This window comes from Rutilus rutilus (genome assembly GCF_951802725.1).
Source record: "Rutilus rutilus genome assembly, chromosome: 21".
NCBI lineage: Eukaryota > Metazoa > Chordata > Actinopteri > Cypriniformes > Leuciscidae > Rutilus > Rutilus rutilus.
Genome location: NC_140226.1, coordinates 10455094 through 10468987, shown reverse-complemented (window position 1 = coordinate 10468987; position 13894 = coordinate 10455094). Strand labels below are relative to the sequence as shown.

The 13894-nt window shown below is 39.2% G+C and overlaps 1 protein-coding gene across 1 annotated transcript in view; it reads left to right on the top strand.

Annotated features, from left to right (window-relative positions):
* The first annotated feature begins 2170 nt into the window (after window positions 1-2170).
* Window positions 2171-13894, top strand: part of ahi1 (Abelson helper integration site 1) — a 17469-nt gene continuing 5745 nt past the window's right edge. The window contains exons 1-19 of the mRNA XM_084394091.1: window positions 2171-2480; window positions 2975-3024; window positions 3131-3255; window positions 3373-3908; window positions 4146-4261; window positions 5738-5912; window positions 6348-6540; window positions 6628-6723; window positions 6846-7031; window positions 7123-7275; window positions 8079-8211; window positions 9692-9815; window positions 9928-10157; window positions 10245-10351; window positions 10788-10906; window positions 11230-11360; window positions 12732-12872; window positions 13506-13696; window positions 13778-13820. Of these exons, the coding sequence (XP_084250217.1) occupies window positions 3015-3024; window positions 3131-3255; window positions 3373-3908; window positions 4146-4261; window positions 5738-5912; window positions 6348-6540; window positions 6628-6723; window positions 6846-7031; window positions 7123-7275; window positions 8079-8211; window positions 9692-9815; window positions 9928-10157; window positions 10245-10351; window positions 10788-10906; window positions 11230-11360; window positions 12732-12872; window positions 13506-13696; window positions 13778-13820 (2809 nt within the window). The 5' untranslated portion in view covers window positions 2171-2480; window positions 2975-3014. The remainder of the gene's footprint in view (window positions 2481-2974; window positions 3025-3130; window positions 3256-3372; window positions 3909-4145; window positions 4262-5737; window positions 5913-6347; window positions 6541-6627; window positions 6724-6845; window positions 7032-7122; window positions 7276-8078; window positions 8212-9691; window positions 9816-9927; window positions 10158-10244; window positions 10352-10787; window positions 10907-11229; window positions 11361-12731; window positions 12873-13505; window positions 13697-13777; window positions 13821-13894) is intronic.

Genomic DNA, 13894 nt, shown 5'->3' with positions numbered 1-13894 from the left:
CAATGTCTCAGTTACTGAACTGAGATCCACATGCTGTCAATCCCCACTGAGCACTTGAAAATAAAATTATTTATGAATGATTAGTTTATGTGATGCATCAGAAATGGCATGTTGAGTGATGTGTTTTCTTAAAAAAATAAAATAAGTAAATTTATATCCATCAGTCAAGGTTTTCATCTCTTTTTTTCATGATTCGAATTAGTATAGGGCTATACATTTAGATAAAAAATATGATTTACTATTATCTAAAACAATAAAAAATTAAAGCTGCAAGCAGCATTTATCGGGGTTCAAGCAATTAAGGCCTTTAAGCACAAAAGCATCAAAAGTTATTAAGTTTTATTTAGCAAGCATGTAACCACTGACATAATAGATGGAAAAGACCATTTACAGCCAATACAGGCAATGTACCATATAGGAAATACATGCTTGTAAAGCTTTTTAACAGTTATAGCGCCACCTATGGTCCGATCTCCATGAAACTCTGCATGCTTCTTCACCATGTCATGACACATATGCTCATCAATTTTTGTGAAGTTCTGAGTTTTCCTTTAGGATTTATAGGCTTTTGAGTGTATTTTGTCACGCCCCTTTTCTAAATGACCCTGTTACAGCCAGCCAAATGCAAAAGTTCAACTTTTTTTCGATAACTTTTGATCTAGAGAGTCCAGAGAATTGTCCTAGACTGGTCTGGTTCCGATCGGGCCAAAAACCAGGGACTAGTTCGCAAAAGTAGGTTTTGGACAAAAGTCGACATAGCGGAATTTTTTTTAGCGGGATCACAGTGGTGTAAGGCACTTGAGTCTAGGTCAAACGGTCTAAGAGTTATGAGCGATTTTGTACTTTTGGTTGCTGTAGCGCCACCTATGGGCCAATCGGGGTCATACTCTGATAGGTTGTCCCCAAATTGAGGCCTACCATCTGGCCAGGTTTCACGTCTCTAGGCCTTACGGTTTGGCCTGCACGATGCGTTTTACGAATCCTTACAATTACAATAGGGTTTCAGCATTTCATGCTTGAACCCCTAATGAATATAAAATTCATAATATAAATTGAAATATTTCTACGGGGCACCGGGGGCAGGAGTGAAGTGTGTGACCGACACCTCTGGTTATTTCCATACTGTCTATGGTTATTTCATTAAGTGGGTGACAGAGACCTCTAGTGGAGAGATGAACTGCACTGGGTGTCAAGCTCAATTGACTATTGAATATTACACCACCCTGCCACTGATTCTTGAGACACGAGGCAAAACATGTGCCACAACTTCATCTGCCATTAGATTTTATATTAACAACATTTCCTCTAATCAGAAAATCACTAGAAAAAATTATTTTGACCATTTCATATGGGATGATTCAAAATATATTCAAAAATATGCACTACCGGTCAAAAGTTTTAGTATCTTCTGCTCACCAAGGCTGCATTTATTTGATTAAAAATACAAACAAAAACAGTCATATTGTGAAATATTATTACAATTTAAAACAGCTGTTTTCTATGTGAATATATAGTAAAGTGTAATTTATTCCTGTGATCAAAGCTGAATTTTCAGCATCATTACTCCAGTCTTCAGTGTCACATGATCCTTCAGAAATCTTTCTAATGTGATGATTTGATGCTTGACGACATTCTCCACACCTGCTCTTTCTCGTCCTCCTCCTCTTCCACCACCTCTTATTTGTACTCTTCCTCCTCTCCCTCTTATATTGTTTCCATCCATTATTGGTTTCAACATTCAGTGCAACATTTTGAGTCAGTTTTGGCACTTTGAACTGAACTTGTATTATGTACAGTTGGTTTGGTCACATCATTAGAAATAAGTGTGAACAATTTTGGGTCGTCGAAGAGAACTGTGTTGTAGTTGTGTATAACTTTTGCCTGCATGTGTTTAGTGTTTTGAAGCACAAGTGCATCACAGTGAGAATGTGTTTAGAGTTTTGCAAAAAGAGTTCATGAGATTTCATGAGATTTGCAAAGTGTTTTACAGAAAGAGTGATTTATTCGACACTGCAGAACATGAAATCCAGGGGGAGGAGTCGGATCTAGATCCAACTCCTCCCTCCTTCCCACAAATACCTAACCTACCCATCTCCACCCCTTAATCCCTAAACCCACCCCTAAACCTACCAATCTCCACCCCTTATATCTGGATCCAACTCCGCCCCCTGGATCTCGTGTACTGCATTGAGGTGCTACTGCAAATTTGTTTAGGCTATTGAGAATTTGGTTCAGAGAATGGGGTTTAGTGTTTTAGCAATTCAGAAAAACTGTAATAAATTACTAATTCGTGTTATCCTCGCATGTGGCTCTTGATGGACAATGTTGCCACAACAGTAACCCAGGGAGGCGGGGCTAATCTTGTTGGTGTTGTTGCTGTTGGAAACGGTCGCGCCAGCAATGGCTGCTCACTGAAATCATTCATGGATCCTCTACAGCAGACATGATTTGACTGCGTCGCTACATTTACGGCATATAATGTGCGTTTATTCTACAGACACCCTACACTTAACAGTAGCACATGTAAAATGAAATAGAGTCGCTGAATTTTCTCGCGAGAATATCCTGTGCGCTAGCAGTGATTTGTGTGCATTGTTTTCAGCTAGCGCGTGAGATGTAAGCCAAGCTGCCACATCAACAATCACTTAACTTACTCATACTCATTCAGGCATTTCTGTTATTTTTAGAATCGGATTAAAATCAGATAAAATCAAGAGTTGTTTTATTTGCTTTTAAAACAGCAATGTAGTCGTTTATGTAGCTCATGATAGCGGGAATTTAGAGGTGTTCTGTGTTGGCGGTCAAGTTAAATATTACATAATCTGCTTAACACTAACGTTAGTTTTAGTAAGAGTAATTAAACTAAGTTAAACCTTTTATTGGTGATTGTACCTACATAAGCGAATAAAGACTAAAGGTTGAAACACCAGTTTTTCTTTGATTCCATTGTAATGTATGATATTTTCTGTTTTAGGATTGTTGTTCCAGAATGAAGTTGTCTATAGTTCATCAGAATGCCCGCAGGTGAATAAAGATCACTCATACTTGATATATATCAAATATTTTCTCTGTCATTGATTATCATTGATGCTCTTACACGCAGATTTGTCTGTAAATCTCTGTTTGACAGGTCAAAGTGATGTGAGAGCTAAGACGAAAGCTCGCTTTGACGAGGTGTTGAAGAGATATACAAACCCTCCTTCTGAGAAAAAGAAAGCCAAACAGATCGATGACCAGTCCCAGGAAGTTATTGCGGTTAGTAATAGTGAAAGTAATCTTTATTTAATCAAGAAAAATGTCATTGATAGAAGATAATTCACTGTGTAAGTACCCCATTATCTGTTATATGAACTCCATTCTGTTTTCTTGCAGCTTCAGACCTTGAAGAAGAACCTAGATTTGAGTAAAGACACTGAAGATGATGAAGCTATCCTCCATAACACATATGATCCAGCTCAGGGCAGCCCTAGATACACCAAAAACAGGCGAAGAGAGAGAGAGACATCTGAAAAGACCAACATAAACAATGCTGTAAGTGATGAGGAGCCCGCGCTGACCAGCGGGAAAAAGAAAAGCAAAAGGAGGCTACCACAACTACCACCTGTTCAAGATGAAGACAACAACGACAGGAGGACTGATTCAGAAATCAACGGAAAACATACTAGGAAGTTTAGGAAAGGGAAGGATAAAAGTGGAAATGATGTCAGTCGACAGAGAGAAGAGACAGAGACGGAAGATGATTATCTACAGGCGTACCAACATCAGATCTCACAGGAGGAAGAGACTTCTGGGAAAAAGACGGCACGGAAGAAAGCTGTGGAGAAGTTTACGGAGAGCCAGATGCTAAACAATGAGCTTGAGAAGAAAAAGAAGAAAGTGAAATCAAGCAAACATGATGGTGATAGAAGGTAAAAGTTAATGCTAGCTATTCTTGGAAGAATTATGTTCCAGATTATTTATTCTTTTTGCAATTCTGTTTGGAGATGCAAGAAATAAAAATACTTCAGCTTTAACGTGGCCTTAACCAGGGGTTAAGCATAGTGTGAGATGCCTCTTATAGTAAAATGTCTTTTTTTCTAAAATGTCTAAGGTAATATGAATAATGTATTTTTTTTGCTTAATTTGGTTTGCCTTTTTGTCTGTAGTCAGACTGAAGTGTCCGTGGAAAACCAGACAGAAAACATCCTGGATGATGTTGTGGAGGAATTCAAGGAGGACACAGTCAAACCCAAAGTGAAGAAGAAAAAGAAACAAAAAGAAGGTCTCAATGTCATCACTATTGAACCAACCAACCTTTTTTTGTTCAAACACACAAGTCATATTGCATAGAGTATCTACTCTCTTCAATTTAAAGGGATAGTTCACCCAAAACATGAAAAAATGAAAATTGTCATTTACTTTTTTATTTTATTTAACAAACACAAAACAAAGTAACATAAGTTGGCCGACACACAACAAAGATAAACACAAAAGTGTAGCCTACATAAAATAACAACAAGGCATTGTACTATGAACAAAAATGTGCAACAGGACCAGCAGAGAACAAGGAAAAAACAAAAGACAAATAGAACCTCTGGAGGCACTATATCATACCAAACCTCAGAATATCACAAATAGAGGCATTTATGCTGTCCAAATATGGTGGCCAGGTGCGAATAAAAGTATCAGTTGTAGAGTAAACATGTTAGAAGTTCCAGAGGAATAGTCTCTCTAATGACTGAATGCCATCCCTTCATAGAGGGAGGTTTATCGCTGATCCACGACAATAGTAAATTCTTCCTGGCAGCAAAAGTTAACAGGCTAAAAAGACGTCTTTTATGATTATTAGAAATAAGCTTACATGGGAAACCCAGGAGAAGAGACAAAGGGTCAGGATCCAAGGCCAAACCTAAGATTTTATTCAATTGAGCTACGATTCTGGACCAGTAGGTCTGGATCACATGACAATCCCATACACAGTGAATATAATCTCCTATGTCAGATTTACATTTGGGGCAGAGTGGTGAGTGAGCTGGATTGTATTTGTGTCTTAGAAGAGGCGTAATATGTATTCTGTGGAGGATCCTAAGCTGAATGGCTCTTGCTTTATTGCAAACTTAAAGCCTATTGGCTAGAGACCAAACCATCTCCCATTCATTCTCCGAGATATCCACCCCAAGCTCTCTTTCCCAAGTTAATCTGAGGTGCGAGGTATTAACTGTACCATAGGAGCACAGGGCTTTGTAGAAGAAGGAGATCAACTTTTGTGTAGGAGGGTTTAAAAGTATCCTCTCAATTATTGAAAATGAATATTTGGAAGTAAGTGTAGTATTTCTGAATATGTAATCTCTAATTTGCAAGAATCTAAAAAAATGTTGCCTAGGTAAATTATATTTTGAGGCTATAATATCAAAGGGCAATAGTGATCCCTCCTCAAATAGGTCACCTATCCTACATATACCATTAGCCAGCCAAAGGTTGAAACCAGGGTCCATAGTACTTGGCAAAAACTCTGGATTATTCAGGATTGGCAAAAGAGGAGAGGTTGTGTCGATCCTATCTTCTAATCTTTGAATTACACGCCATGCCTTGAGAGTATTATCTGTCATTTACGGCTGCAATATCCATGTATTATTTTGTTTGTCACCACCATGGAAACCCAGTAACTCTTAAAAATGTGTGTATATTGTGTTAATTTCATTGTTATTTACATGTGTGATATGTGGGGTTGATTGTGGTTATTAATTTCTGGTTGCAGTGATTGTTGAGGAGGAACAGCCAGAAGAGAAACAAGCCTTTGATGACAGTCTAGTGCTGGGAGTTTATATCCACAGGACAGACAAGCTGAAGACAGACCTGATGGTGTCCCACCCCATGGTCAAAGTTCACGTGGTTGATGAGGTCAATGGACAGTATGTCAAGAAGGAGGACAGGTTTGGATTTTACTTGTTATGTTTATTGCCTAAAACTAAAACCTGCTAGAAGCCATTTGGAGGAATATGCTAATTTGCTGTATCTGAAATCACATACTGTATAGTAGGTACTACATGTGGTTTGAAACCTACTTTGTAACCATTAAAAAAGTATGTTCTATATAGTATGAAGGAATATCTAACGTACTACATCCGCCATGTTGTCACTGTCATGTCACCTACGGCATCAGTGGAGCCGATTCAGAATCTCGGTGGAAGTAGTAGGTCATCCGGGTAGATTTTGCCTACTGTTTTTTAAATACTATGTATTCAGGCATACTACTCTGTTGGTGTACTGTGTTTGCATACTGTATAGTAGAGAAGTTTCCGATATCAGTCATAGTCTTTATACCAAATGTAGTCAAATTTATTCCCTGTGATTTATTCTATTCACAGCCATCGCCATGTTTCATCCTTCTATGAGCAAGAAAACATCGAGCACATCCTACCCATCATAACTCAACCCTTTGACTTCAAGAAACACAAAATAACAGTTCCAGAGTGGGAGGAACAGATCATCTTCAATGAGCGCTTCGGATATTTCCTACAAGACGATGATGAGAGTCCGCATGTGATACTGTTTTTTGAGGTTTGTGTCCTTGAATAAGTTTAAAAGTATATTGTCATCCTCTGAGCAAAGAAAGGAATTAATAAAACACTTTATATGATGTTACAGATTCTGGATTTCATCAGTATGGAGGAAGCGCGAACAAACATCTCTGTTGACCGTCATGAGCGGGGATTCAGGAAGATTGCGTGGGCTTTTTTGAAGGTACCATTACCTTTGGTGTATTTGTTTGGTTATTTTGTTTGTTAGCTCCATCTGTTTTGTTTATTTTATGTAACTGTATCCTTCATTCCACTGAAATCAAGCTCTTCAATTATTTCCCCAAGCTTGTAGGAACCAATGGTGTTTTGAACGTTGACACCAAACTGCGTCTACAGCTTTACTGCCCTCCTCCGCGGGCAAAGAAACTGCCACAAACAGTTGAAGTGTTTCAGTGGTGGTCAAAGTTCCCAAGGAACAAATACGCATCCACCCTCTATGTCACAGTGAAAGGCCTCAAACCACCAGAACATGTAGGTTCACTTTTTTAAATTTAAAAACACAGTGAAAATACAAAAAATTGGTGGTCAATGAAGTTTGTTCTGGTTTGGATTTGTTGCGCAGGTGGACCCCAGTATCCGCTCCATGATGGCTCTACAGCAGGAGCGAGGCAGCACCTCCTACAGTGAGCTCAATACTGAGATGACCAATAAAACCAGCACCCAAATACTGGAGAGCAAATCACAAACCATGAAGTGGAGCCGCATGCCTGGACAGGTTTTCGAAATTTGCTTTATTGGCGTTAATTTACATTTACATTTATTCATTTAGCTGACGCTTTTATCCAAAGCGACTTACAATTGCTATATATGTCAGAGGTCGCACGCCTCTGGAGCAACTAGGGGTTAAGTGTCTTGCTCAGGGACACATTGGTGTCTCACAGTGGATTCGAACCCGGGTCTCTCACACCAAAGGCATGTGTCTTATCCATTGCGCCACACCACCCCATTAATGTTGGGGAGTCAGTAGCTGTGTTTGAAATCACCTCCTATACATTCACTATTCCCTACATCAGCCCACTAACATAGTCCACTTGAAGGAGTGAATGAAAACGAGTGAGCGAATTCGAACACTGAGTGCGCTATAAGGGCTGTAGCTTTTGCATAGCTTGTGCATGCTGTTTAATGGTAGTTCCAGTAGTAATGAAAAGATTTATCTTGAACTTTGTCATGGAAACTATGTATAAACCTCAAACAATAAAAAAATGTATGTATACCTGTATGATATTACGCTGTAGCCACATTGGACGTCGATTGAAAATGGATGGATGAATGATTCAGCTGCGGACGCCATCTTCTGTTGAGACACAGGAATTAATTTGGCACGACCCTCACAGTGCATTATGGGTATTCTCTAGCAGTTGAGCATATAATGGTTGTACACTCGTTAATGAGGCAATTCGATAACGTCCACTATGGTTTTTCAGACACCACTTCAAAATGGCTGTATAGGGGGCGATTTCGAACACAGACAGTAATTTGTTTCATTTGTCTAATTTTTCTTATTGGTTGTTTAAACAGGTGTGTCGCATCCCGAATAAGCCAATGCAGTCCTTTCGTGGAGGTCAGATGGGCTCTTTTACTCTGCGTTTCTCCCATGATGGACGTGCACTAGCAGCTGCGTGTGCAGATAGAGATTCATTTCCTATCATTAGTAAGTAATTTGTAACTCAGTTTCTTTACATGTTGTCTTTTGTCTGTACTGTCTTTTTTATTTTTGCTTACATTTTCTCACAAAAAACCTGTACAATTTGGGTAGTTAGTTGGCATGAAATTGTTTTGTGTAGTTGAAATTGTGACATGATGTACAAACAGAATTTTGCTAATTAATTTATACATTAATTCAGTTTTGATCTCATATTAATTTAGAGACTACATGGGCTATTTGAAAAATGTGTGTCACACCAAATAGTTCTTTACCATTAAAAATAAATTAGTGAAGGCAAAAAGCTTGGTGAAAAATCAAGAAATATATGCATGCATTTACAGTAGTGGTTAAAAGTGATGTCCGACTTGATGTCGAAAATTTTTAATATTTTAAATGCATGTTGTACAGTTGTAGCCTGAAAATCCAGACCTAAATCTGAAAGATTAATGGTCTGGCATCGACTAATGAAAATCGGCCAGCTCGAGGGGCGGCACCAAGCATGCATTTGAAAATTTCACTGCACGCAATTGGATAACACTACGACTAGGGATGTCCCGATCCGATCCACGGCATCGGTATCGTGCCGATACTGGCCCAGAACGCTAGATCGGATATCAGAGGGGAGAAAAAAATGTATCCGATACCTATGGTCCGATACCTATTAGGGGTGGAACGGTACGTGTATTCGTATTGAACGTACGTTCGGTACGTGCGTCACGGTTCGGTGCATGGATTTACACGGAGACATAGACATATGCGGGTTCTTTAGGGACACCTAATCTGTAGCCCCGCCTTAGCTCTGAACGCGCGTCTATTTCGCTTCAAACGCTCGCTTTATCAGTATACGCGCGAATGGATTCAAACTGTTCAAGCATTGAACTAGACGCGAATTTGACGCTCTATTCACGTTTGGTGTGAACGCAGCAAGATGAACAGGCTGCGATGTCAAGATTGCAATGCTGGAGTGTGTGTGTGTGTCTGTCAGAGAGAGAGAGAGAGAGGCACGGGCGCGATCGAACAGTGGAAACATAAAAACATACTCATACGTCATTTTGTTCAATACAGAACATCATTAAAACTGCAAAAAGTGTTTAGGCTACTTATATTTGTGCAAAACACAACATTGTGCTTTTGTCAAACTGTAAACTCTTGTCAAACTGTAACCTACAACTGTCACCCAACCAAAATCACACACACACACACACACACACACACACACACACACACACACACACACGTACACGCTGTTTAAAAGCAAAAATTTTCTCATCTTTTGGACATTCATCATATTACATTGGTTTTCATTTCTTGTCCTAAAACAGAGCACTAATCTGTTTATTTTGAAGTTACACATTCTAGAAAGTTACACATTCTACATTGATTAAAAAAGAAAGTGTTACGAAAAACGTAAAAATGATTATGTTATACCTCAAATAATCATTTTAACATTTGAATATTTAACAATGAATCTCTGTCTTATTTTTAGTATATGATATTCCATCTGGGAAAGTTCTGGCGTCCTTTAATGGCCATCTGAGTGTGGTGTATGATCTCTGCTGGTCCAGAGATGATAAAGATTTATTAACTGCATCCTCTGATGGAACAGTAAGGTATATATAGCTTTTTTGCACAGACGGAGTTATCCTATAATATTAAGCATCCCATAATTATGCCACAAATGAGTGAAAGTGTTGACCAAAATGTTTTGTTTTCGTCTTTCAGAATGTGGAATGTTGAACGACTGCAGAGTCTTGCACATAAAACTCTTCCTCACCCTTCATTCGTGTACTGCGCCCAGTTCCACCCGCATGCCCAGAGTCTGGTGGTGACGGGGGGTTACGATGGGGTGCTGCGGGTGTGGAACGTGGACATACAAGACGTGAATGGGCAACTTCTGCAAGAGTTTGACGGACACAAGACTTTCATCAATTCACTGTGTTTTGACCCAGAAGGTACAGAGGAAATTATCGTCATAACTCACTGGATGTGACATTAAAGCTGGGATTTGAGATGTTAGTGATGTGTTGGTCTTCTCACAGGTAGCAGAATGTTTTCTGCGGACAATTCCGGCCTCATTATTGTGTGGGGAACCCAGGTTGTGCCTGGGTCTCGCCGTGCACTGACCAGTCAATGGAGCATTGAGAGGGTAACAGAGTTCTCAAATACTACCATGGAAGAGCTATATAAATCCCAATTTGAAATCATGATTTGAACTACTAAAGGCTGAAATACACTACAGGACTGTTAAAAACTGATGCGCTTTTTCAAGTCGTTCTAAACTCAAAAAACGGACACATGACAAGTTAAATATTATATGTTCTAAAATAATCTCAAAATATCACACATGTTTGATATCCTCTAATGGGCGGATTTATAATCTGAAGCTAAGAAATATCAGAGTGTGTGCCCATCATAGACTATTCAGTTTTCTGCGAAATCTGGCAACTCTGAATGCCAAATATCTGCAGAATGGCTCTAAATTTCGACTACTAGCATAGACTCCTTCAGACTCTAAATTGGGCAAATGTGGAGTAGTGTATTGTCCAGCCTTAAGGGAATGCCAATTCAATATTTCTCTACAGGAAATTAAAGAGGCAGATCTGAATGGCATATCCATCAACTCGTTAGAGGTGCATCCAAATGGAAGACGACTTTTAATTAATGCCAAAGACAGTGTTTTAAGGGTCATGGATTTGAGAATGTAAGTGTCTATCTGTTTATTAATATTTGAATATTTATTTAATACTATAATGTAATATTATTAAATTCTGTTAAAAATCTGTTTAATTTAAATATTTTTTAATTCAGAATTGATAACGTGCACAGATGCATTGCACAGAGTTAGACTATATATGTGTATTAAGAGTAAACAGGGTCAATTTTTATTTCATGTTGACTTTAAAAAAAGCAAAATCAGTGCACATGCTAATAGTTCATGATGTTGATGGTACCAGCATGACAGAAAGTAATAAAAGAAACAAAGTGCAAATATATTGAAACAAACAATTGTTTGACCTGTTCCAGTTTCGCAGTGAAGAAATACATAGGTGCCACCAACTACAGGGAGAGAATCAACAGCACATTCACTCCCTGTGGAAGCTTCATCTTTTCCGGCAGTGAAGATGGATTGGCGTATGTGTGGAACTCTGAAACAGGTTTGGAGATTGTTTTGAGGCAATATGGGTCATGTGCAACAAATTTCTTTATTCTGTAAAACAGGTCACATCGCTTCCGGTTAAAGGGATACTTCACCGATTAGCATTAGGCTTTGTATCAGTAGAAACCCGGTAGTATTTTCGAAATGACCGTGCTTCCCTCCCTCATGTCCCCCTGAGACGAGAGATTTCTGTATTGTGTGTCTGGAAAAAAAACTCGTCATTTAGCGTCATCAGAGGCTTTTTTGACTACAGCCAGTAGTGGGCGCTAGTTCCGCATGTTTTCAACCCGCCCATAGGGGGATCTCACGATAAAACGGTGTCTTTTCAGTTTCGAGTCAACTAGTAGCCTAGTTGTATCATTTCTTCCGATACTGCCCTCTGTAACCGGTAGGCGTGGCTTGGGAGTGGCCTCGTAGGGCAGCGAAGCAAGTGCATTCTGGGAGTTGTTGCCTTTCATCCACATGAGCCAAAAATACATTTTCTGGCTTTTCTCAGTCTAGAAGGCACCAACTTCTAAAATAATTTCACATTTCTACTACATAAATGACCCAATTTAAATATGCATTCATCTTTCCAGTGGTGAAATATCCCTTTAAGGTCTTGTGTATGTGCTTTGTTTCATATAGAGCTGTTTTACTCTAGATGCCTTTAAAGGAGCTACCAAAGATGAGCATAACCAATGTCCAATGCATATGCAGATTGATATATATTTTTCTTCTTCTCTCTAACATTCAGATTTCAAAATTGAATGAAACGCTGACAATAAAATTACCTAGCTAGTGTAACGATGGCCAGCTAGTAAGAGCTGTGTGAGCAAACCAGACCAGCCCAAGCATACATACAGGCCTATAGAATGGTGCATAAAACAAGTTCATAAATCTGTAAATAAAAAATCAGCTCCATAGCGGATTCCAAGTGATCAAGGGCTTAGGCGTTCCATTTAAACACATTGCAAGGGTTCCACCAGTAATGGGCAAGCGTGGAATATAAGCAGTGATGTATATCAGAGTGAACGAGATGGATGGAAGTTAATGAGGGAAAGACATTAAAAAATAACTTAAACGCAGCTCTACTAAGAGCTGTGCGAGTAAACCTCACTCCCCTGGCCTCAAGAGGTGTACCCGCCTCCCATGTCAGACACGCTAGGTTTCAACCCGCTCGGAGTGGTGCGAGTAGAACCGTTGGGGTTACACTAGGTTAGCTGATTACCTTGAAAGTCCATAGATATCGCCGTCAGTTCATACTGCTCTTAACACTTGCCGACAAGCAGTTGCGATGAGACCTGTTTTCGTGTTTGTTCATGTGACATTAGTTTGAATACAAAAAAAAAATCCAAGTGGAGGTTGAATTTGAATTTCTCTTGTTCAGGTGACCAGGTCGCCGTTTACTCTGAGCTGTGTTATTCATCTGCAATACGAGCTGTTGCTTTCCACCCTCATGAGAACATGGTGGCCTTCTGCTCCTTTGGCCAAAACCAGCTCATCCATCTCTATCTGTATGACCAGAAGGGTGAGTCCTCCAAAAAAACACTGATTCAGATACATCACTAGCTATGTTTCCATCCAAAGTTGTGAATTTAACTTATTTTTTCAAAATCTTTGGGTCTTTTTTTGTACACATCATAAATTACTTGCACCTCAGAGCGCGCAGACAAAACGCAATAAACGTGGTCATGTTATCTTGCGTTCGGAGGCGGATGCCTGCTGTTTGGAAACGCTGACGTTTAAGAGATAATTATATCGAACCGGTTTGATAACAGACTTTGGCTTAAGGCATTTCAGAATGACCAAAACAACATTTCACATGTTATGCAATGAGATCCCATTGCGCAGTCACATTACTTTTTTGATGGGCATTGAGGACGCTTTTTGGTAAATGTGTTTCCATCGTAGTTTATGCTCATGTTTTGTTAGCTTATAAAAAATGTATCAGCCTCAATTGAGCTCATACGTTTTTATGCACATTTTCAGAATTTATGCGCATTTTGACATTCCCTGACATGTCATTTGACAAAATGACATGTCATTTTTTGTGTTTTAAATGCGATATCCCAAAATGCCAAAAAGATGGCTAGTGTTTAGAAACACAAAAGTCACATGATGATTTTCTGTGTAAAGATGAGTGTTTTGTGCTCATACGCAGTGGCTCAGATGGAGGTGGAGAGTTTGAGAGGGATGAGTCGTTCAGAGAATCTGGACAGTAAGACAGGCAGGAATTCATCAGAGGTCACGACCTTTCAGAACACCTCTGCCACCGGCATGGACCGATTCGCCAGCACAGCTCGTGTGTCCCTAAAGATGCAGCGGGTCAAACAGAAACTAGACTCTGTACTGGTAAAAATGTCATTGATTATTATCAGCATTATAATTTAGTCATTAATCAGTCAGTAATACTTTTCTTCCATTTTCTTGCAGGAGCCCCATCGTAGTTCCCCTGGTGTGGATATGTATGAACAAGGCAAGTGATATTTATGATAATGTTTATTTGACATTAACCCCTTCAGACCTGATTTTTTTTTTTTTATCCACTTA